Source organism: Hydra vulgaris, chromosome 14, assembly GCF_038396675.1.
Source record: "Hydra vulgaris chromosome 14, alternate assembly HydraT2T_AEP".
Classification (NCBI taxonomy): domain Eukaryota; kingdom Metazoa; phylum Cnidaria; class Hydrozoa; order Anthoathecata; family Hydridae; genus Hydra; species Hydra vulgaris.
The window spans coordinates 31,822,231-31,847,831 of NC_088933.1; the positions used below are offsets into that span (position 1 = coordinate 31,822,231).

General features: G+C 28.9%; 3 protein-coding genes across 3 annotated transcripts in view; 1 reads left to right on the top strand and 2 right to left on the bottom strand.

Annotated features, from left to right (window-relative positions):
- The window catches only part of LOC101237447 (glucose-6-phosphate exchanger SLC37A1), a 43,050-nt gene extending 42,584 nt beyond the window's left edge, over positions 1-466 (bottom strand). Inside the window, exon 1 of the mRNA XM_065818307.1 lies at positions 331-466. Within this exon, the coding sequence (XP_065674379.1) occupies positions 331-423 (93 nt within the window). The 5' untranslated portion in view covers positions 424-466. The remainder of the gene's footprint in view (positions 1-330) is intronic.
- Positions 467-1,386: 920 nt separating this feature from the next.
- On the top strand, positions 1,387-2,800 carry LOC101237534 (uncharacterized protein DDB_G0292186). Its single transcript, XM_065818498.1, has one exon. The coding sequence runs from the start codon at positions 1,500-1,502 to the stop codon at positions 2,406-2,408; it is 909 nt and encodes a 302-aa protein (XP_065674570.1). The 5' UTR covers positions 1,387-1,499; the 3' UTR covers positions 2,409-2,800.
- A 12,293-nt stretch (positions 2,801-15,093) lies between these two features.
- On the bottom strand, positions 15,094-17,537 carry LOC100212467 (protein boule). The gene is made up of 4 exons (XM_065817549.1): positions 16,943-17,537; positions 16,122-16,350; positions 15,629-15,813; positions 15,094-15,517 (listed from the first exon to the last, which is right to left on the bottom strand). Exons 1-4 carry the CDS (start codon positions 17,474-17,476, stop codon positions 15,425-15,427), a joined length of 1,041 nt encoding a protein of 346 aa, XP_065673621.1. The 5' UTR covers positions 17,477-17,537; the 3' UTR covers positions 15,094-15,424.
- Positions 17,538-25,601: the final 8,064 nt, after the last annotated feature.

Sequence of the window (25,601 nt, forward strand, 5' to 3'; positions counted from 1 at the left end):
ACCTAATCTAATTTTGTAAAATTATAAAAAAATTGTAATTTTCAATTTTTGGTTGAATAAATGGATTGGAATTGTTACTGCGTTTTGCAGATCAGTACTGAGTATTTTTATTTTGTTAATATAACAGAGACAATTTCTATTTAGGTTTATTACTAGTTACTAGATATGGAATTAACCTAGTAATGACTGGAACCGGAAAAAAGTTTATAAAAACTAAACTTATATATATATATATATATATATATATATATATATATATATATATATATATATATATATATATATATATATATATATATCAACAATTATGATGATATTAAATATACTTACCACCCCTAATGGTTTTCTTAATAAATACGAAGAAGCATATGCAATCCAAGTGACACAAAAACTTAAGTACTGAAAGTTTCTTAGTCTTGTCATCTTTATTAATATGAAGCATGTAAGTTAAATTTAACTAAGACATAAAAATGTTAATATATTTAAATGCAATAAATATGTGTATGTGAGTGTGAATGCCTTTAAAATATCATTAAAATAATAGATAAAAGTTACATCCACTTAAAGAAGTTTTTATTTAATAGCTTATACATCAAAATTTTTAAAGATGTCAACATTAAAAGTTTTTACATATACATATACATGCATAAATATATATATATATATATATATATATATATATATATATATATATATATATATATATATATATATATATATATATATATATATATATGTATATATATATATGTATATATATATATATATATCTATATATATATATATATATATATATATATATATATATATATATATATATATATATATATATATATATATATATATATATATATATATATATATATATATATATATATATGTTGTTATTATTGTTATTACTACTACTATTATTATTGTTGTTATTATTATTATTATTTTAAAAAGAAGTAGAAGAATATCTGAAAGTAAATCTAATTAAAAAAATAATATAAATGTACAAGAATATCTGAAAGAATATCTAATTAAAAAAATAATATAAATGTACATTTTTTTATCCAAGACAAAAATAACTTATAATTATAAGGGAGAAAAAACTTGTTTGGTTTGTTTAGCTTAAAAGTAACATTAAAATATTAGATTTTGAAATTTAATAGAGGTGTAACCCATTCACAATGTTTTACACCTTTTTTTTGTAAATAATGTTGAATGAAAATGTAAATTTATAAGATATCTATAAATATTTATTTAAGTTGCGTAATTGGTTTCATCATTCTATTCTTATAATAACGGAATGCTTGTCTTAACTCGCACTGTTAAAATAACGTTTGCACTTCACATATTTCCATTTTAAAAACCTGACCATCCTTTTTTTATGCTGAATAAATTTTATCTTCATTTCTTCACAAAGAGCAAAATTGTGCAATATATGGCCGATTTCCACATCTTTCGTAACAAAAAAAGTTTAAACTGTAATAATTTTTGAAATTGTAATTTTCGTTATGGATTCAAATGAAGATAGTGGAGAACATGAAATACAACCTAATGAAAATTGGTATACAACAAATGCAGAAATAGCAAGTCAAGTCATCAGCAAGTACACTGGGGCAACCTCATCAAGCAATAAACGTAAACAAACTAATACGAAGCCATCCGACGAAGAGTATTCAAGAAAAAGAGCGCGTAACAATGTTGCTGTAAAAAAAAGTCGAGAAAAGGCAAAAAATAGGATAGTTGAAACACAAGTACGTGTGGAACAGTTAAGTCAAGAAAATGAAGAACTACAGACCAAAGTTACCCTTTTAACGAAAGAATTAAATGTTTTAAGAGCTTTATTTACCAATGGAGGGTTTGCCCTTCCTAATGAACTTCAAATTGTTTCAAATAACAGTAATAATGAGTTATCTCAAAACCAACATCAAAATAATGAACAAAGTACATCTAATGGAGGAAACCATAATCTTTTAAATAAAGAAACTAAAATGAGTTTTGATACAAAAATACAGCCATTAAAACCTATGCCTAGAGTATTTACAAATAGTCAAAAGTCCCTTTTATCCTCCTCACCACAAAGCAGTGATAGTTTTAATCCTTATGAACGTAGTAATGAATCTCAGTTATTTACTTATAATCCAAAATATACTCCAGCTACTGAATATGTAAAGAAAGAGACAAAAAAATCAAATTGCCATTCAATATTAGTACCTCCTGATACAACCTCTCAAAGAAGTTCGAGTTTACTATATCAGAATGGCGCTGAGATGCGACATACTTCAGTTATACAAACAGTAACTTCACAACCCCAACAACAACAAAAGAGCTCTTTAACACAAAACTCATTAGGCAAATTTTGTATAATCCAAGATCCAGAAAAAGTTGGTCAAGTAAAAATAGTTCCACTTGATAGCTAGCATTGTTGAAGAATAGAAAATAACAAATTGTGTACATATTTATAGTAAAAGATTTTTTTATTGTTGTGTTGTAGTGTAAAGTTAAAAATATTTTGTTTATATCTAAAAATATGCTTACATACAGCTAGAGAATTTTTAAGTTGTTTGGTGGTACTTTTAGAAGCTTTATCAAGTTATTGTATATAATACAAGTATTTATCTATAAATAGTAGTTATTCAAAAACATTTGAACGTGCTACCTTGAAATTTAAGATGTTGTTAATTGAACTTTGCAAATATGGAAAAGTTGAGAAAATTATTTTGGTTTTACAAATGTAAGCATGAAAACAATGATATGTATATTTGTTATATAATATGTAATTAAGATCTAATTAAAGTCATCATTTCAAAAATGCTATTAATTGTTATTACATCTTTGAATACTTATAATTGTTTTTATAAAATTTTCATGAGAAAAATAAGTCTAAAAATAAGAGTCAAGTCTAATTTTCTTGGGTGTTTGCTTCTTTTTTACATAGTTATGTTTTAAAAGAAACCATTACATTACTTAGTTTTTTTTTCACAATTATAGTATCTTATCTTATAGAAAAATGTAAAAAACCATTTTTTTTTTAACAAGTATATACTTGGTGGTACATATAACATAACATTAGGCACAACACCAAAGATACAAGGTATCTTTGGTGTTGTGCCTAATGTTCTCTGGGTTCTATTTAAGGTAGAGACTCGTCTGTCCTGATCACTCAGTCATGTATAAGATAGATGTGTAATTTTATCATCATATTTCTAATGCTATCCCCACTAAAGGTTTAAGACCCTGCAATAACATCAAAAGTATATAGTTATTTTGATAATCAGAATAAATTCCTTTAACTCTGAAGTGATGGTTGTAATTCAATAGATCACTCCCCCCAAAATTTAAGTCACAAATCTATCCAATACTGATTTCGAAAAGATCTTTGCCGCAAAAAAACCCTAATTTCCTAGTTGTTTTCCTAATTGTCTTTTATTATTTAATAATTGCATTAAAAAAAAGATATTGTCCAAAATGTTTAATGTACTTGAAGAGAAGTAAGCAAATAAGTTGGACTACAAAAAGTTAAGGCAACTTATGAATCTGTTGTGAAGTTATGAATCTGTTAAATACAATACAAAAAGTTTGTACTGATGAAACAAGTTAGATTGAGTATCATAGATCTATAAATTTCTTTTATAATATTTTTGTTGATGTTTTCACAAAAAATGTCGCTGAATTACCAAAATTTAAAACAACACACAAATCACCGTGTCAAATCAAACATTTCATTAAATTTCAAACTGGTTTACAATATATTTGTAAAGTTAGACTCAAATAAGTCGGTTGTTCCAGATATGTACTTATATTAAAAGTAAAATAACTTGCTACTGCATTAGCTCCACCTTTGCATGGCTGACGCCACATGAGGGCATGGGCTCCCTTCTTTTTTTTTTAGAAATTTCAAGATATAGAAGGTCGGCGGTTTAACAGTTTCAATAGATTAAGTCCAAATCAGTGAAATCTACGCAATTAACACCGATATTTAAAAAGGCACTATAATAGACAAGAGTGATTATCGTCCTATAACCTTGACGTCAAATGCATGTGAAGAAATGGAAAAAATTGTCAAAGATAGCATAATTTTATATTTAGTTAAAAATTATTTATTATCAACAAATCAACTTGGATTTGTGAAGATAAAAACATACGTAACTAATTTAATTGAAACAATGGGTTTTATGACGACTTCATTAATAGATAAGGAAACATTGTTGAAAGTTGACGTAGTCTTTATGGGTTTTCCTAAAAGATTGATGTCGTTTCCCATCGACATTTATTGTCTATGCTTAAAAGCGAATTTAAATTGTTTTTAAAAATTGTAGAAGAAAAAGTCATGATAGTGGAGAATTTTTGTTTCTTTTGGAACGATGACGTCAAAAATCTAATATATAAGATAACATAAATTAATTGGCGAAATGGTCACATGGATAGCAACTCGTCTAATTTTTTCGCATAGAAAGTTGGAATACGGGTAAAGTATAATATTAAATTGTCTAAAAATTAGTGCGTTTAGGTTTTAAAATAATAAAACTAATAAAAAATAAACTTCTACTATTGCTGCTGCTACCATAAAATTCTTTTCAAAAAACTGAAACATTATGGAATCAATGGAAATGATCTTAGGGTACTAAAAAGTTATTTAAGCAATAGAAAACAGTTTTTTTAATTTTGATTTATCATCACAAGGAGGTATAATAGATCTATTATACCTCCTTATATAAAGTTATATAAGGAGATATAATAAATCTATTTTTTTTTGTTTTTGTTTGAACAACTAATAAAAGTTTCCGAATTATTTAAATCAAACAAACTTATTTTAATATTGAATAAACAAAATGGACTCTTTTTCATTCGCACTCTAAAAAAAACTTTTAATTGAATTGCCTCTTCTTTTTATAGATGGCGTTCAAGTTAAAAGAGGAACAGTTACAAAGTTTTGGGGTTTTTCCATTGGAGAAAATCTTACATGGAAAAAAAACATATATAAATATTTGTTCTTCAAAATTTCCAAAAAAATAAGAATACTATTCAAAGCAAGAAGCAAGCTAAGTAAACGTACATTAATTCAGCTGTACCACTCGTTTATTCGTTGCCAAATTACCTATGCAATCATCTCAGAAAGCTGGTTATTGTCAAGTGAACTGTCAACCATAATTCTAAAATACCTCGTAGCCTTTATTTTGTTGATAAGAATCTCCTTCACATGATTTCCCAGGACATTTATAAATTCATTGAGTTTCTGGTGAAAGATAACACACCGATGCTTTTGCTGTACCTAAAGCTTGCTTTAATCTCATCAGGTGTTCTTTCAGCACAGGGTCATTTTTACAAAGCATCTCAATCATCTCAAAAAAGTTTTCTTTATTCTATGAAGGTTCATCTTCCTTATACAATTATTTCCTTAAACTATGTAATATATCTAGCAATCTGTGCAAGATATCCCTTGATTTTTTTCTCTCCCATTCCGTCACAGCAATACTCTCGCCATCAATTGTTTTGCACAGCTTATGTCCTACTGCCAACATTTTCTATTTTTCAAGGCAACATAGATGGTTATTCGGTATCTCATAATAATAAAATATTGAGTTCAGCTTCCGCCAATTTCTGAAACCCAGTGACAAATTTAGATGAGTTTCTGTTGTATTAACAGCAAAGAGTCTGTATCAAAAGCAGTATAGCATCTCACTGACAAGCGAGTAAACCATCCATGACCGCAGTATTTTCTCACATCTCCTTTAGCTTTTGCTCCTTGCCTTGTCAAAGCACTGAATGGACCATCCTTATTCTGAATAAGGTTTAATTAGAAAAATAGCTTACTTATTTAACAATTTCAACCCAAAAATGATCTGGATCTGGTACATTCAAGAAAGAAGCATCAGATAAAACATTCCAATATTTTTCATTAACTTGATTTGCCGTCACATTTACAGTATCATGGCAAGAACCTTTTTCAACATCAACTATTGTTTCATATATATCCACTGCTATTTCCTGTGTTTCTGTATCAATTTCTTTCACTTCCGGCACTATTCTCTTTATTGAAAAATGCACACTGCTAGCAATGATGAAACCAGTATCAATTGTAGCTGTTGTTGTGAAACAAAGTCTTTTGATGAGCCTTGGTCATCACTTGGTCTTCTGATATATTTAAGCATGGATCCAGATAGTAATTTTAGTGCTCTACATCTTTTCTTTTTTGCTTTTTGCTGCTCACATCTATGGGGTCTCTTTAATATATGTAGTCCATGTGGCATGATAGAATATTCTTAAATATAATTATAAATATTAAACATTATTCATAAATCATAATTATGATCATGACATAGTTCCAGAGCTGTGGCTAGGCTACCCCCCCCCCCATACACACACACCCACCAATTGGGGGGACCCAGCGAATTTAGAGAGCCCATTTGCAAATTTAGGCGCCCTTTTGGAAATTAAAGTAGCATTTTTTATCTACCTATTTCATACCGAGTAGAAAATATTTTAAAAAGTAGGGGCCCTCATGATAGTTTAGGGAAGGGGGCTCAGACCCACTAGCGACGACACTGCATAGTTTTTTCATTTCCATTTCAAAATTTTATTTAAAGCGTTACTAAAATAATAACAAGCCAAATCTTGAGTTATCTTAAAAATGATATATGATAGTGGAGTAAATATAGTCAAAACACCATAAAAAATATTATTATACGTTTTATGGAGATACTAATGAATCATTAATTTTCATTAACCTGTTATATATCTTTCTGAATGTGAATCCCTTAGATACAAATATAAGTTCTTTTTATATTAAAATCGCAATCGTTAATTGCTCCCTAGTGTATTACAAAACGTTCCACATTAAGTTAAATAAACGTTAATTGCTTCTTAGCGACTTGAAGACGTAATTTTTTAAATTGAAATTAATTAAGTAAAAGACTAGGCCTATTTAAGTTCTTCTACTAGGACATATACAAATTCTTGTAGAAAATTAAACATCTAAGGTCATAGGCGCTGGAACATAGGGTGCAGGATGGGCAACTGCCCACCCACCATTTCTGCACAGGAGCAGAGGATATCTTCTGCTCCCCTCCTCTCCCTTCAAAATGTCACTATCCGCGATTCAAAATAGCGATAATTTTATGCACTCCGAAGAAAAAAACTTTTGCATTCAAAAGAATGCAAAAGTTCTTTTTTTTTGAAAGAACTTTTGCATTCGATAAGAAAGTATTTTAGCTTATTGATATTTGTATTTAAGTTCCTGATGTTGATGTGTATTACCGTGAACTTTCCTATGTTAGTTTGGAGTTCAGCTTTAAAAGTTTTAATAACAAAATATGTAGAGTCAAATACTTTTCTGTTATAAAAGAAAATATCGCCCTCATATAAATCAGTCGCAAAAAAAATATTTTCACTTTTGAAAATGTCAAAACGCAACTTTTGAAAGTCTATTGTTTCAAAGTCATTACCATGACAAAAAAGAGAACTAAATTAAGAATTTTTCAATAGAATTCGATTAGTAAAAAAATTTCATTGTACATAGTATAGAGTACAGACTCCATGAAAATGAAATAAAATTTAAAAAAAGAAAATTTGTTTTAATGTTTAATCGCACAATTCTTTGACAAATCAATCAATGTCAGAAGCAAAGAAGCCCCGTTAAACACTATAGACGTCTTCTTTTCAAGAGCGAGGTTAGTAAGCATTTAATATGTTAAATTTAAATCATGGAACAGACGATTGTACTAAATAGTTGCCTAGGTTAGCTAACATACGCAGTGTGATCATTTTACGGTAGCATTCCATAATCGCAAGACTCTTGAAAATATTTTTTTTTTAACAAATACAAAATCTTGAAATGTATGTAATATCCATATCCGAATCCTTTAGGTCAGACACGGACCAAACTGAAACTGGTGATTGTGCTTGTGAAACCACTACATCCTCACAGTATGATTCTGATCCATCAACACAGCCATCTGTGTCTACCACATCCACTTTCTCTGCCAAGTTTGAGTCAAGCAAACCTGCTGTACCGCCAGTAACAGGTACTGCCCTGGTCCTTTATCCCTTTCAACCCCCTTCTACGTACTAATTCCCAACTAAGAAATTTGCAGCAGATCAGTATGAAAGGTCCTGTAAGATTATTTGGTTTGCGAAATGGCCATGGTTACACTATGTTCCTGAGACAGATTCTGTTTTTCAACTGCTTGGAAGCTGTGAATAAGAAACTAGTAACTTTAAGCAATCGACAGGCTAATGTTTTTGTTGAATCTGGCTTTTCCATCTTAAAAAAGGAACCGAAAAATTTTCAATTCATGAAAAGTCATCCGCCCTCAAAGAAGCCACAGAGAAAATACTGTATTCCAAACAGACTCCTATATCTGCTATTTTGAGTGAACAAGTGTTATCATCTTTGGCCATCGCTCGAACTGTTTTGAAAGTAATATTTTCAAGCATTAAATATTTAGGGCGACAGGGTCTGGCATTGAGAGGAGAAGAACATCATGATGGAAATCTATGACAGCTTGTACTAGAACTGGTACCCTATGTACCCTCTGTGAAAGAGTGGTTAAACAAAAGCGACACATGGATGTCAGACACAATACAAAATGAATATTCAAATGTTTGCACATTCAGTTCAACGAAGCATTGCCACTATAATAGCACAGTGCTCATATCTTGGCCTTACAGCTGATGGAACTACAGATGTGGCGGGTCATGAGCAATTTTTTGTCAGCATACGGTATGTAGGCCCTAATTTAAAAGTACAGGAATGCTTTATGGGTTTCTACAATTGCCAGAACAGCAATGCTGAAACATTGTTTAATGCCATAATTGATGTGTTTACCTGCTGCACAATACACATGAAAAAACTAGTTGGCTATGCATTTGATGGAGCCAGTAACATGAGCGGACACTTATCTGGAGTAAGAGCTCGTCTCGGAGAAACTTACCCACAGGCAGTGTATGTTCACTGCGCAAATCATTCGTTGGATCTTGTTTTACAAGAGGTCTGCTTTGAAGTAAAAATGGTTATTGACACAATTCAATTTGTGCGTGATGTTGGAACAATCATAAGAGAGTCTTCAAAGAGAAAGGCATTGTATGAATCTTTGTTAGGTTCAGATGATGTTGTTCTGAACTTGGTCAGTTTATGTCCAACTCGATGGTGCATTAGGGCAAAAGCCATTAGTAGAATTATGACAACTTAGGGAGAAGTTTATGAAACATTGTCTCGGCTAGCAATACGAGTTGATGCAAGGGCTAATATCTCAGGCTTAACCAAACAAGTTTCTAAGGCACAAACCTTTTATGGAGTCCTATTATGCAATGCTCTGTTTTCCATATTTGAATTGGTTGCCAAAGCTTTACAGAGCCCATCACTGAGTGCGTCAGCCGCTGAAAAATGTGTTCAACTCCTTCTGGCCCAACTTCAAGACTTGCGTAGTGATGAGTTTGCTTCAGAATTACACAGGAAGACCATCGAGAAAGCTACCACACTGAATCTCGAGCTGCCTAAGGCACAGCGTAGCTCCACAGTTAATGCTCCTGCTCGTTTCTCGCATGGAGCTCAAAGCCGTAATGTAGAACAATTAATTACATATGTTATCCGGATAACATATGTAATTAATTGTTCTACATTACTACAATCCTATGTTGCAGTTACAGCTGCAACTGCTTCCACAGTTGTTTAAGGACAAGTCACTGCCTAAAGATTTACACCAGCTAGCAGCATCTTTAAAAGACCTTGAACCAAGTACCCGCAGGTTATTTGACATGGTGGAACAGGTAGTTGTGTTGTGTTTACCTGTTCCAATATCCGTAGCTGGTTCTGAAAGGTCCTTCATTGCATTGAGACGGCTTAATACTTGGCTGCGCACATTAACAAATATTACCTAGACAAGGTTGACATTACAGCACTCATGAAGCAGTTTGTGGCTTAAACCCGTGAACGTTTGGGCATTTTTTACAGTAACTGTAATTGTTTTTGGTAGATTTTGTTTTGTACTAAATATTTAAATATAATGATTTCAAAAGGATTGCAAATCTGCATTTAGCAGGGTTAGTAATGCCTATACAAATTTCAGTGGGATAATGTCCCCAAACACCCCATTCAGGGAGGGGTACCCTTCCCAAGCCCCACCCATTTCCGCTTCCCCCCAGTCTTTAAACACTTCCAGCGCCTATGTCTAAGGTAGGTAGTTTTATGATAAACAAACCCAAAAAATAAAATCGGAAAACTTATGGCTAATCAAAAAATTAGCAAAACACTATATATATAGTGTTTTGCTAATTTTTTGATTAGCCATAAGTTTTCCGATTTTATAAACAAACCCAAAAAATAAAATCGGAAAACTTATGGCTAATCAAAAAATTTCCGATTTTATTTTTTGGGTTTGTTTATCATAAAACTACCTACCTTAGACATTTTTGTCTTTAATTTTTGTGAAAGACATCCGAAAAACAATCTTTTGATTAAGGTAGTAGTCTACCTTAAAATATGAAAATTTTCAAAATTTCAAATTGTACTGTTTTACCCAATATCATATACGTAGAAAATGATGGTGATATTTGTTTTTTAAAAAAATATTTACAACTTATATGATTTTATCATTAGACATAGGTGGTATAATTTTTTTTTATGAAAATCGCATAAATTTTGCGATTTCAAAAAAAAAAAAAATTAAAAACGGATCCTTATTAAAATTTAAAAAACGAAGCTCACCTGAACTTGTTTTAATCATTGGTAAGCATCTAAAAGTAATCCAGGACATCCACATGTAGTTTTAAAGTATAACCAAAAGAATAACTCGAAATATATTCGAAAAGATTTAATAGAAGCATGCTTTTGCTGCTGGCAGATATATTTTGTATTTATATATTATTATAGTTCTTAATTTACGATAATTTATTTGATTCGTGCTAGAAGTCCTACTTGTGTATTCAGTTAGATGATTATGATTATTATTCAAATTTAGAAAAAAATAATAAGTATGGAAAATAAAAAACTTGATGCTGGAAAAAGACGGAAGGCAGGAGGATCAAGAATTTTCAAAAAACGACGTTTTCATGGCAAAAGATTTTTTAAAGCTCCTGAACCCAACATTGACTTAGAAAATATTCTTGTTAATAACATACCTTCAACAAGTAATTTAAATGCTTCAGCTTCATTAAAGAAACTTACATTATTAAATCATAAAGCAACTATAGTATCAACAAAACGAACTTCATTACCTAATAAAAAATCGAATTTTCCACACTGTTACATCATGTTGGATAGCTTTATTTTAAAAAGTATCATAGATGAAATTGCTATGTGCTCTGAATGTCAATCGAGGAGTATTGAACTTTCTATAGATTTATCAAGAAAGAAAGGACTGTCTGTTTTATTAGAGTTTACATGTACAGCCTCAGTCTGCTCATGGAGTGAAAGGGTTTACACTAGCCAAGAAATTGATGATGAATCTCGTGGGCAATATCAATCGGATGTAAATATGAGATCCATTATTGCTATTCAAAGGAATATATTAGCGGCTTACAAGCAAGTTGCTCTAATTTTTATGAATAAAGCAGCTGTTGAGATTAGGCAAGATCCTGGTGAGAACAAGACAGATATTACAGTTTCATGTGATGGCACCTGGCAAAAGCGAGGATTCTTTTCTTTAAATGGTGTTGTAACTATAATTTCAAGCGATACTAGAAAATGCATTGACTACTGCATTAAATCTAAAGTATGCCATCAATGTGATAAATGGGAAACAAAAAAAGGCACTGATGAATATGATAAGTTTCTTAGTACACATGAATGTAGCATTAACCATAAGGGCTCATCAGGCGCAATGGAGGCAGCTGGAATTGTTGAATGTTTTACATCATCAGAATCAGACAGAAATTTACGTTATGCTTATTATATTGGTGACGGTGACTCAAAATCTTATCTAGAAGTTGCTAAATGTAATCCATACAAAAATCTTATTGTCCAAAAGTTAGAATGTGTTGGACACATACAAAAAAGAGTTGGTAGCAGACTTCGTTAATTTAAAGCCACTAATAAACTAAAATTGTCTGATGGGAAACCACTTGGAAAAAATCGTCTTACCGAAAAAGAAATTAATAAACTTCAAAATTATTTTGGAATTGCAGTACGTCAATGTAATGGTGGAACAGTTTACCAGTTAAAAAAAGCAATTGGTGCAGTACTTCACCATTGCTCAGATGCACTTACATTAGATAGTCGCCACCAAATGTGTCCAATAACCCCTGAAAGTTGGTGTAAATACCAGTATAATAAAATAAATCGTACAGCCCTGTATAAAGAAAAACCAGGACTACCCATTGTTGTAAGAGACATAATAAAACCAATTTTTCTTAGTTTAAGTGATGATGATTTACTAAGTAAGTGTTTGCATGGGCAAACACAAAACAACAATGAATCGTTAAATGGAATTATTTGGAAAAGATGTCCGAAGGATATTTTTGTTGCTAGAGACACATTAGAAATTGGTGTCTCATCTGCAATCATAAATTTTAATGAGGGAATAAATGGAGTTTTAAATGTATTTGCTATGCTAAATATGTATAATGGAAAATTTACGCAAGAGTTTTGCACAAATAAAGATTTTGTAAGAGTCGCTAATATGAATCTTAAGTCTACTCCGAAAGTCAAGCTTAAACGGAAAAAAAAAAGAGTTCAGCGTAAAGGATTTGCAGATTCCAATGAAGAAATGGAAGGAGTAGTATATGAGACTGGTCTTTTTTAAATTATTTTTTTCTACGTTATTATACAATTTTTTTTACATTATTATATATAGCGTTTTACTAATTTACAATTTACTAATTTATTGCTTTATGTATTTTTATTATTTTCTTGTTTTTAAAGTCGTTTTTAAACTTTAAAGTCTTAAAAAAACATTTCTAAAGCCAATAATGATTTGAAAAAGTTTGTTTTTCCAGAATAATGCTTTGTTAATGCAATTTGTGAGTTTTTGGCTTAAATTAGACTAAAAGAATTGGATTTTCTTTTCTGTTTTTCTCAAAATAAGGTTTTTTGATACGGTGCGATAAATAACTTTTCTCAATTAAATGCTATGGACCTGAAATTTGGTACATTAATTCTTTTATATATAATCTATTAGCTGAATTTAAAAAAAATTATTTTAACTTTTTTGGTTCTTTAGTTAGTTGGGCTCAAAATCTGTATTTTGGGTCAAAATTTTGCTGCCATTTTGAATTATCATTTAAACAAAAACTTTTAATAATATTTTTTTCCCTTAATTCAGCCAGTTCAACTTCCTTATTAGATGATGTACAAAAAAATCCAGAACTGTATCTTTAATCGTTCTTGAGTTATTTATCGCAGCGTAAATGCCCTTTTTTTGGTCCCGCGGACGAAAAAACAGTGTTCCAAAACCAAAATTGAAAATTTAAATTTAAATTCCTTAGTTTTGTAAGGTTTTTAATATTACAGCCAAAAATTGGGTTTTTTTATACAAAATTTTAGGATTTAGGTTTAAAGGTAGACTACCACCTTAAAATAAAAACTTTTTTGATCTTGAGTAAAAGACGAAAGATTTTTATGTGAAATTAAAAAATAACTTAGTTATTAATTATTTTTTAATTTCACATAAGTTATTAATAATTATATCACATGAGTTATTAATAAAAATATCGAATAATCAAAATCTGAAAACTATTTGTTAGGTTAATCGCAAAGATAAATTAACACGAGCATGAGCAGTTCTGTCAGATTTGCATTTTTCTTATTTTGGTGTCACTCTTTTGTGTCAGGTTGTAATTGTGTCACCCGGTGCGGCCTGCATTCTCCGCACCCCCTAGTCCCCTAGTGATGCCACTGGTTGGGGATGTCCTCCTCATATTGATTACTATCTATAACTATTGATATCGGTGTGGATACAGCCATTGTTTTCCCTATTAACTTCTTTGTTATCATTAACTTGACTGTTTTTATTATTTTCAATTGTCGGTTTCACTTTGTTTATATACTGCCTGAGAGCGAATATTCATCTGTTAAGAAAGTATAGTTAAGATAAGTACTTCCTCTTTTCCAGGAGGCAGAGCTTTCACAAACTTTTTCTTTAACTATTTTTCTGAGCAAGCATATTGGCGTTTTAATTCATCTTTTATTGTATCTTTCAGATATTTCAACTTTCTTTTTAATCTATATTTTATTAGACTTGCATTAAGAGCTTCAGTTGCACTCTCGCTGCTTTAAAGAGATTTGTCCAAAATTTTATTAATGTCCATTATTTTATCAGGGTCAAATTCTTTCTATGGCGTAGCAGGTGTCACAAATTTTAGTTCGTATTGTGTTTGCGTTTTTCTGTACATAAGCTATTTGAAGAGAGTCGCATGCACTGACTGCTCAATTTATACAAGAAATGGCTCTTAAAACTAAAACAATTCAAATAATAACTAAAAAAATGTCAAAAAATAAATAACTAAAAAAATGTCAAAAAATGATATTGTTAATAGATTTACAATAAAAAAATAATAAAAAAGCTACATTATATGATTAAATGCCTTATTAAATTTAAATAAATGTTTTAACATGTTGTTTTTATACAAAATATTTTTTTTTATTTAAGCAGCCAACAGAAATTAAAAAAAAAATTTCTTCAAGCCCTTCGACAGCGCAACATTTTATGAAACGCTATAGATCGCGTGAGCATGAGAAAACATTAAAAAAACGAACCAATGAAATTATTTGGTTGAAAATTTCGCGGGTACTTTTTTCGTACAAATATATTGACGACTACAAATTAAACTACAATTTATTTTGAAAATAATATATCTATAAAATGTTATTATTATTAAATATATATATATATATATATATATATATATATATATATATATATATATATATATATATATATATATATATATATATATATATATATATATATATATATATATATAATCTTCTGAACGATTTCCAATTAAAATTCGGTAAGAGTAGTATATATACCGTAAAAATGTAAGACTAAATTAACTAGAACTGAACCTTTTTAAAAACTTTTTTGATTTCAAAAAAAAAAAGGGAACTTGTTCAAAAATCATTTTTTCTAAAAACTTCCCATAAAAATTTATTTCAAAAAATTTAAAATCGTGCTTAAAAATTAATCGAGTTTAGTAGAAAGAATTTTTTTATATAAGATTACGAATAAATTTTATTACCAATAAATAAATAAATAATTTTATTTCATTCTCCAAATTTAAAAAGATAATAATTCTGAATACATTGATTTTATACGAAAGTATATATGCATGTTATTTTACTTTGATCAAAAAGCGGAGAAAACCATAAAAGTTTCCATTTAAAGTAACAAAAATTATGAAACATTTAAAGTATAAAGAGTTAATGATTTCTTGGACCAGAAACTGCGGTGTTACTAATTTTTTTATAGATATCTCCATTTAACTTTACTCACATAGTTTAGTAAATGCCATGCGATATATCCCGTTTTACAACATGGACAGTTTTCATTTTTGTCGGCTCTTGCAAATATACTAAATTTGTAGGCATGCCCTAAAACATTTTAAAAATGTTTTCATAAAAAATAAAGAACAAACTAAAATTAACGACATCTGAAACAATTATGTAAAAATATTAAAAAAAGTAAAATAAAAGAATATCTACCTCGTTTATATGATCATCATCTTTATGCATTATTTTGCTTTCATAAGCCACAGGAACAACATGTGCAGGGGATTGCGGAGATGTCTGTATAACTGAGTGAAACTCATATCCTCCTTCCTCCTTACGTCTTATTAGCTGCTCATTAATAGCCATGTTGTTCATGCTTTGAGTCAAAGTGTTCACTCCTATCGAATAAAATGATTTGAAATACTAATGAAATATTGCAAATACTGCATGAAATATAAATAACCCGTGCAGCACACTACGTTGGGCAAACGTCAGAAAAACGTCGAAAATGTTGGGCCAACGTTATCTTTATGTAGGTCAAACGTGTTGTGCTGCTTGGGAAGATATGGTTATGCAACTAAAGTTATCAAAAAATCATCGGTTGTAAAAAAATTGAAAATCTTAAAAAAAATTTTGAAAAAAAATTCAACTTGTCAGTCGCTACAATTATTTATTGTACCAAGAAAATAAAAACAATTTTTTGTACCTTTACAGTAACCTTGGGGTAATGCAAATGTGGTAAATTGCGGTACAGTATGTAAAGTATTTGAAGTATAGATTGGCTGAGTAAACACCTGCTGCGGAGTAACATTTTGTATTAGTTGAGCAGTTGCAGAACTTGGTGCAGCAGTTGTTGGTTGGATAGGAACTTGTTGTGTATACCATGCTGTTGACGGATATGGAACTGCTGGTGAATATTGTTGAGTATAATATTGCTGTGAAGAAAAAAATTAAAACTAAAAAATAAAACTAGAAATACATAGAAAACGATGTTATTTTAATTTGATTGTATTAGTACTTGAATTTGCACTTATTATGTTACAGGAAATTATTTTTTTCTTATCAATTATTCAGCCAAAAGAAAAATTGCATTTAAATATTAAAATGCATAAGAGTTATTTTTAAAATATTTTTATTTTCATTTCATTGTGTAGGAAATTTTCAACTTCGTTTAAACAATACGAGGTGTAAGCTTTTTGTAACAATTACACCGTTTTGTAACAATGAGATTTTTAATAACTTTAAGGGTTCGTCTATAAATTACGTCACGCAATTTTCGATCACGAAATCGTAACACTTAATTAACAAGTTTTGTACGAGTTGTCACAAAAACACCCACCCACCCCCTACCCCTTAGTAGCATGACGTAATTTATGGATGACGAAGGAGAGATGCCTGTTATACTGATTTGTATAAAAACTATTTATATTATAAAATGCATGTTTTATTATTCATTATAATGTTTAGTATTATTTAAATTGTTTTTATAAATCACTATAATTTTATTATCAATGACTAATAAAATACCTCTGCAGGATAGAAGGGTTGCGAAGGTGAAGTCACAAAACTCACTGGCTGCTGGTATTGTGGTGGTGGTTGCTGTTGTTGAACTAAATAAAAGTTTACGCCGTCGGGAGAATAATAAGCCGGTTGTTGTTGTTGCACATACCAGCAACCAGAGTTATATTGTTCCAAATTTTTAAATTTTATTGGTCTAATTTTTGCGTGCCCTATCACCACTTCTCGATCTTTAAATGGTACAGTGCCTTCTAATTTTACTGATTCAGCTATTGTTTGACTATCAAATGTTACAAATCCGTATCCTTTACTAAGGCCTTGTTTATCCCGTATTATATTGGCTTCTATTACAATTCCGTATATTTCAAAAAAGTTGATTAGATCATCTTCAGTAGTTTCTTTAGAGAAACCTTTTACAAAAATCCGATTTGGAATTTCAACATCACCAGGTGAATGTCTAAGATAAGGATCTTGATTCTTTAAATCAACTGCTTGCTCGTCGGCTATTTCCTCATTGGATTCATTTTCTTCGCACGAATTCATTTTGTGAAACGGTCAATAAATTTCAATGAGCGTTTAACGTTTAGTGTACGAAGAAAAAAACTTTTGCATTTTTTGACTTCAAAACATTCGAAAATCGATTTTTTTTTCGATCAACTTAACTTTTAAACTTTTAAATTCAAAATTTTGTTCGAATTCTATTGAAACTTATTTTTTCTTTTTTTTACCGAAGCTATAAAATGTGGCGACCGCAAAAAAAAAAAAGTAAAAAAAAATTAATTATAATTAATAAATAGATATTTCATTCTTTTTCTTCAAAACAAAACATTCACACAAAAAATGAATTAAAAATTAGAGACAAAAAAAAAATTCTTTTTAAATTAAAGAAATAATGTTAAATTGAATATTTAAGTTTAAAATAATAATATATATGCATACGTCAAAAAATAAGCAACATTAAGTTTACGCTAGTTTTTCGCGCTTCAATTTTTAATGTATAAGATCAATTGTCTCTAAGAATCAGACAATTTTGAAGAAAAAAATATTGAATGTCACCAATTCCACTCTTTTTCACATATTTGCTTTGTATATTAGATACAATGATAAATACAAAGTATTTTAGTCTAAATATTTGTCGTTCGGACATGGCGGTACTTTGAAAATCGGAAGAACATTTGTCAATTTGCTTATTTGCATTAGGGGAACCTGTTGTACCTTTGACCACGTTGTACCTTTGGTCACTCTACTCTGTCGACTATTATTTTTTTTTAAAAACATGAAGTTCAATTTGAAATAATAGTCCATGACGACTCTTCTTATCGTAAAACATCGTACTTAGGATAGATGGTATCGATCCACAAGTAATTATAAGATTTAGCTCTTAAAAAGTAAATATTTGTGTTAATCTTATTCTGATTTTTAAAATGTGATAAATTGTTGTTTGATTTATCTACGACATTATAAACATCACCCAACATCATTTTTTTATTATGGAAAAGTGTGGATGGTTATGTCTGACCGTAAATGGGGATTAAGATGATAGTTGTTAAAGAAACCCATCTCGTGTACTTTTGACCAGACTAAAATGTTGTACCTTTGACCAACAAAAACTTAACAAAATATGTGACTTTATCTTAATAGTTATAATAACTGATTTTATTTAAAAAATTAGTAATACTATTAGTAATACTGAGTATCGTAACTTCGATACACAAGTCTTTGCAAGATTGTATAGATTGATTTTTCTAATTTTTTTTTAGGAAATTAGGATTGATTACAAAATAGTTAGATTTGTTTTTTTATTGATATAAGGTAGGCCAGAAGTTGCTATATAATATATATAACAAGCTAAAATATTAAAGAGGTTCAAACATTGCATGATTTTTTAATAATAACATCTTGGTCAAAGGAACAACGCGCATCGGTCAAAGGTACAACGTACGTGACCAATTGACTTCTTTTTTTTAAAACGCGGGATAAAGATACTTCTTGGTCGAATGAAAAAAAAGTCATGAGTATAGTTTTTGAGCAAAATTTGAGAGAATATTATATAGTTTGAATGGTTTAAATTTACTCAATAGACTACGCAAAAAACGCCTTAAAGAAAAAAGTGGTCAAAGGTACTACAGGTTCCCCTATGTCATACTTTAAGAAGCTATAACTGGAATATTATTTATTTTAAAATATTTTGTCAACTTAATTATAAAAGAAAACTACAGTTTTACTAAAAAAGTAAAAAACAAAAATTAAAAAGTTATTCGCTGTCGAGAAATCATATTCTAAAAGTACAATAATTGTGAAAAAGTACGAACTTTAAGAAGCCGTAGCTATTGAAGCCTTCGAGAATCTTTCACTAAAAATATAAAATTGTGCGTGGTTGCAATCGCATCTCAAAACATCAGCCGTGAAAAATATGTTTGGAAAAAAATGTTCCAACTTTAGACCGCTGTAAAAACTAAAGCCAAAATATTAAAAAAAAAAGGATTAACTGAAAAAATGTTCATAAAAATATAGACTGCTATATAAAAAAAATTTACGTTCGATCTTAACTTACTCTCTAGTAAAATCAATTTTAAAAAAGATAAAAATCTGATTTTCTTCATAATATAAACATATATTTAGATATATAATACTCTACAACATCATATAAAAACAAGTATGTTAGTGGTAGAATAAATTAAAAATATTCTAATTATTTTCTACGAAGAAGTATGCTATTCAAGATAACCTTAGTTTACAGTGAAATATGATCTTGGCTTGATTGAAGTAGGTGGCGCAATTTGACATAGAATTTGATCTTTCTCGTAGTTATTTGCTCTGTTACTAGCCATTTAAAACAGTTTTTGTCACGTGCTGCTACGTATTCCATGCACGAAACACTGATGCTATTCTCATCAATCTGAACGGCGAATTATTGTACACATTGCTATTATGTTCCACAGCCACCCAACTGTCTTTCTTATTCGCTGGTAGCTCATCAATAATAAAATGTACCTAAATAAACAAATGCACTGATAATAGAAACAATTCACTGATACTAAAAAGCAATAATGAATTCACTGATACAAAAAAAAAAAAAGAATACATTAAAATTAGAAAGTTCTCTGTTGTTGTCAACTATGTCAGTATTATATTTTAAATACTGTAATAATATATTATATTATAACATTCACATGTTCTTGTATTGCCATTCCAAATTCATCTCGTTATTTTCATCATCTTCATCGTTATTTTCAATATTTTTAACATCGTTGTTATCATAATTGTCTTTATTATTCATTTCATCTTTGTCAATTAGCTGATTGCTTGCTGTTTCTTCCGGTTCTTTCAATGATCCTACTTTATACTTTTTAGCCCATCTCGAAAACAAAGATTTAATCTGCTGCGAAGTAACATATTGGTGGGGATCTAAATCTTTACGAAGTAACTTCTCCAACTGGTCTGTAATTATTTTCTTACCTGTCTGTGGACCTTCCATGAGGTACTTATACAGCAAGGAACATTGAGAATAAAAAAATCAAAAGGTGCTTTGTACTGGTAGAGCCCATTGTCTACGTTTAGTATACGAGTGGTCACACACTTGATTACTTAAATTAAATATTTCAAAATGTTGTGTTATCTATTATGGTAAACCAATCCTATGTACAGTTACTTTTTGCAAAATAACCAAGGTATAAATGAAAGCCTAAGAAGCTCTACTAAAGAGTGTGTTTGAAGCACACATATTTTTATCATTATTTTTTTTATTTACGTTTTTACAACTACATATTAGTTACAATTTTTTCACATCGTAATATAAGCAAAATATACTTCCGTTACAAAAGATTAAATTTAACCAAATACTGCTAAAATACATTTAACAGAAAAAATAACACTCAGTTAAAAAAGAAGAAACAATTGAAAAAAAAAAAATTTAGGAAGCATTAGTTGAATATATTATGAAGGACTTGTTAAGATAATTATATTGTTATAGGGAACTCGTAGAAGACTGAATAAGTCTTATCATCGAGAACCTTGGGGTATTACACAAGATACACATAAACATTGTGATTCTTACGCCCAAATATTTTAAATATTATTGTCATAGAATTTTGTTTTGTTTTTTCTAGTTGTGTTATGATTTGTGTGTGTGTATTTTTTTTATTTTTTATTTTTTTATTTTTTTATTTTTTATATTTTTTTTAGATATATATATATAAATCTTTCTTTTCTCATGTTCTAGATTGATTTAGTTCAAATTTTGATTTATCATGTGAACTAGAACAAATTTTTGTAATTATCTATATTAAGAACAAAATTTTTAAGTTTTGATTTTAAAGAAAATATATTGTCAGGAAGAGTAATTATGGTGTATTTCGTAATTAATTTGTTCTATAAATAGGGGCCTAAATAAGAGATAGAGAAATGAGAGTTTTTTGTTTTTTTTCGGGGTGCGATAAAGTTACCAGTTGCTCTAGTGTTAAACTTATTGGTAATTGAATGATAGAAGTTTTCTGTAAACCGTGAAGGCACTGATCCCATTTTATACTTTAGCATAAATAGTATATTAGCATAGATATTGATTTGATAAATGAAAGCGCTAAACATTTCGCTTATTTCTTTAATAGAGGTTTATTTATGATATATGATTCTAGAAGCATACTTCTGCCGTCGATAAAGAGACATTAGTTTTGTTTTGTGTGTTCTTCCCCAAGCAATGTTAGCGTATGTAAGATGACTATGTACAAACAAAAAGTAAAGAGTTTTTAAGTTTTTTTGTGATAAAAATGGTCTAGCTTTGGAAAGTAAACCATGATTTTCAGATATTTGAGTGTTGATGGCCTTTATTTGGGCTGTCCATGAAACATTTTTTTTCTATAACCACTCAAAGAAGTTTAATTTTTTGGGTTCTTTCAATATTGTTGTAATTGATACTTAAAGTGGGATGAATTGATGGAAGTGTCTTTTATTGTTGCTTTGAATGAAATAAATTATATTTAATTTTTTTACGTTTATTGATAACTTATTAACACCGAACCATGTTTTAAGTTGTTGAAGCTCAAGGTTGACTTTATCAAAAAGTTCATTGACAAAAGAAGATGAATAAAACAGATTTGTATCATCTGCGAACATTATGTAATCAAGATTTTTAGAGATTTTAGGAAGGTCTTTAATGTATATAATAAACAACAAGGGGGCAAGAATTGATCCCTGTGGAACACCACATTTTATTTTTAATTTAGAAATATCGTCGATTATGACACATTGTTGTCTATTATTTAAATAACTGGTGAACCATTTAATAGTTTTGTTTTTTATACCATAGTTTTTCATTTTTTTAATCAGAATTTTATGGTTGACCGTATCGAAAGCTTTTGTAAGGTCAATAAAAACTCGCAATACAAACTGTCCTTTATCAAAAGATGAGCTGATGTTGTTCATGAGGTCTATGATTGCATGTTCCGTTGAATGATTCGTTAGAAAACCGTACTGATATTCACTTAAAATTTTGTTTCCTATTAGATTATTTTCAAGATGTAAGCTAGTATGGTCAGTAAAATAATTATTAAATGATTTTTTTGAATTATTTATTTGTGATGCTAGGTTTGGGCCACCATTTACAAAAAAATTATTAAAATTTCCGGAGATTCTTTATTTGTATACTCAAACCCATTTTCTTTGATTCTGTAGATTAAAGTTTCTGATTTTAGTTTAGTTTTACCAACAATTTCGTTCACAGTATTCCATGTTTTATTAATACTACCTATTAATACTAAAATTTTTTCAAAAAGATTTTTGTATAGTTTGTTTTTTTGTTCAAGGAAAATGTTTATAAATATATTATGGGCAGTATTTGTAAGCCCTTGGTTGCATTGAACATAAACAGTAGACCAATTTGTTTTCGATAAAGATTATTTAAATTTGCAAAGAGAAGACTCGTTAATTTTTCTTTTATGTTTTAAATATAATAGAAAATAATATATTGACAATAACATCTATATTTAATGGAATTAAATATAGATGTTATTGTCTCAGTAACATCTATATTTAATGGAATTAAATATAGATGTTATTGTCTCAATAACATCTATATTTAATGGAATTAAATATAGATGCTATTGAGACAGTCGACGAGTAGGAGAAAAAACTTAAACAATCTTTTACGGAAAAACTTACAGCTTTGGACTCAAACTCTGTACCTATGGAAAACAGAAAAGACTTAGTAGCTGAATGGCCTAGTATAACTATGGAAACATATTTTTACAAATACTTTATAGAGTTCAGCTATATAGTTTTCACCGAGTTGATCTTTCAAATCATCAAAGTGGTTGAGATGAATAGGACAAAGTTGAGGATTTTCGAGTAAATTATTAAATTGACTGTTTTTAAAACATTTTTCAATACTGTAAGAGTTTAATGTTATCCTTTTAGAATCGAGTACATTTTGTAAAAAATCAAATGATTTTTTATCTGTAAAATGTTCTTCTTCTACACGATCAGATGAAGGTGAAGAATTTCCAGACTTGTGTTCGTAATGTTTGTATCTTTTAGACACTTCATCAAGCGCGTACATTGCGCAATTGTTGTGAATTTTTTTAATGATGCTATCAACGCGATTCATTTTTTAATAAAAAAAAAAAAAATTTTTTTTTTTGAAAATTGACTTATTATACTTTTTTATTCATTTTATTAAAAGAATACGCTCTTTTTTTAATAAAAAATTTACTTTTTTTTAGTTGTGGATATTAGATATTGAGTACATTAGCAACAACAATAATTCCTTGGAGAAAATATTGTATTCGGGAATTGTGTTTAATATCGCTTAACGTTAAAAAATATTATCACGTTCAAGTCATACCGTGTATAAAATTAGAAGAATTACCTGAAAAATACAAAAAAACTTATTATTATTGTCTAAATAATATTCATGGCTTATCATATTATCCTACTTTTAAATATACTGGAGAGATTATATTTTGCAGTTCAGTAATCCCATATTTGAAAAAACAATTCGATAAATATGAATTTAATTTAGTTTTTTATAAAGGTGGTCATATTGAGAAAGATGTTCTGGAAACTATAAAAAACAATAACATTTACACTTTTGATTTATCACATTTTTTGTTTCCTAAAATCACCAAACTACCTGTTTACGCAAACAACGAAGATTTGTAGAGTAAAACGGTATTTACTGAACATGGAATTCGATATATTAGATTTCAAATACCTTTTTTGAAAACAATTTAAAGGTTTGGACTGAATCGCTTGAAAATAAATTAAATCTTTATCACTATCTTTAGCTTTTATTAAAATGGTTTCTAACCATTAGTATAAAAGATAACGAAAATAAAATTGTCTTTTTCGTTCATATTTTTGATGATATTAAATAATCAGCCCAAATACTTATGTTTACATAAATTGCTTTTTTTTTTTAATTAAACAACGCATTTTTTTTTTTTGTGTGTGTTTTTATAACTTTCATGATTTTCTGTCGTTTTTACTTTTTTATTTTTAAAATTATTCTGCTGGAAGATTGTTAGCAACAAATTATTTTATTGCTGAAGTATTTGATTTGTTTTTGTTTTTGTATTTATACTGTCTTTTTGTCTTTTATCATTTATTGTGCATGTAAATTTTTGTGTGACGGGGCTCGGTGATAAGACAACCTGTCTTATTCTTGCTCTGGCCAGGATTTTTCTTTTATTGTAATTTCTTTTTTGTAATATTTATCAACGGCAAAATAAATAAATAATAAAAAAATAAAAAAAAATATTTTCGTATATCCTGAAAAAAAAAGCTTTAATTCGGAATATATTGGCAAGAACAAGGACCAAAAGCTTTTTCATTTTTTGATAGTGGTTTTGAAGCCCGTATTACGCACTTTAGTTTTAAAAAAGATATTTTGTTTGTATATTCTGAAGTTTGTGGTTTGCAAAAAATCAAATCAACTAATAGAAATTCCTGTTCCAGTGAGATTTTTTTTTTTGATCCACTCTTTTTCATTGGAAATAAGATTTTGTCAATATCATAATCTTGTGATAGGATTGATTGTTCCACAGATTCAACGCTAGACAGAGTTTTTCGTAATCGGTTGGTTTTTTTATTTCCATCCCAGTATTTCATGCTGGGATGGAAATAAAAAAACTTTCATTAACTGCTGCTTTGCAGGCAATTTGTGGAAACATAATTTTCCAGATGTAACGTTACTATATATTTTATAACGCTCTGGATAACGTTTATCGTTATTGCAAATACCTACAACACAGCGATCATTAACCACACTGTTTTTTGAACCTATAAATCAAACAATTATTAACAATCTAACAATAATAACTCAACATAATAACAAAAATTTAGTTATTTAAATTAATTATAAAAAAATTAAAGCCTACTTAAGAGTTACATAAGAATAACCAAAGTTAAATTATAAAAAATAGTTTTTTAAACAACAAGAAAATAAATAAACAATCAGATAAACTTATTGCAAAAACGCTCACATCTTTTCTATTTCACTTACTTAAAGATTTACAGAGAAGATTTTATTTAAATAATAAATCTAAATTTCTCTTAACTTATATATAAATTGTATTAATATGAGTAAATACATACAACATTTGAAATTTTATACCTAATTTGTTTTATTATTTACTTGTTTGTTTTTATGTTTATAAAAGATTTAATTACATTT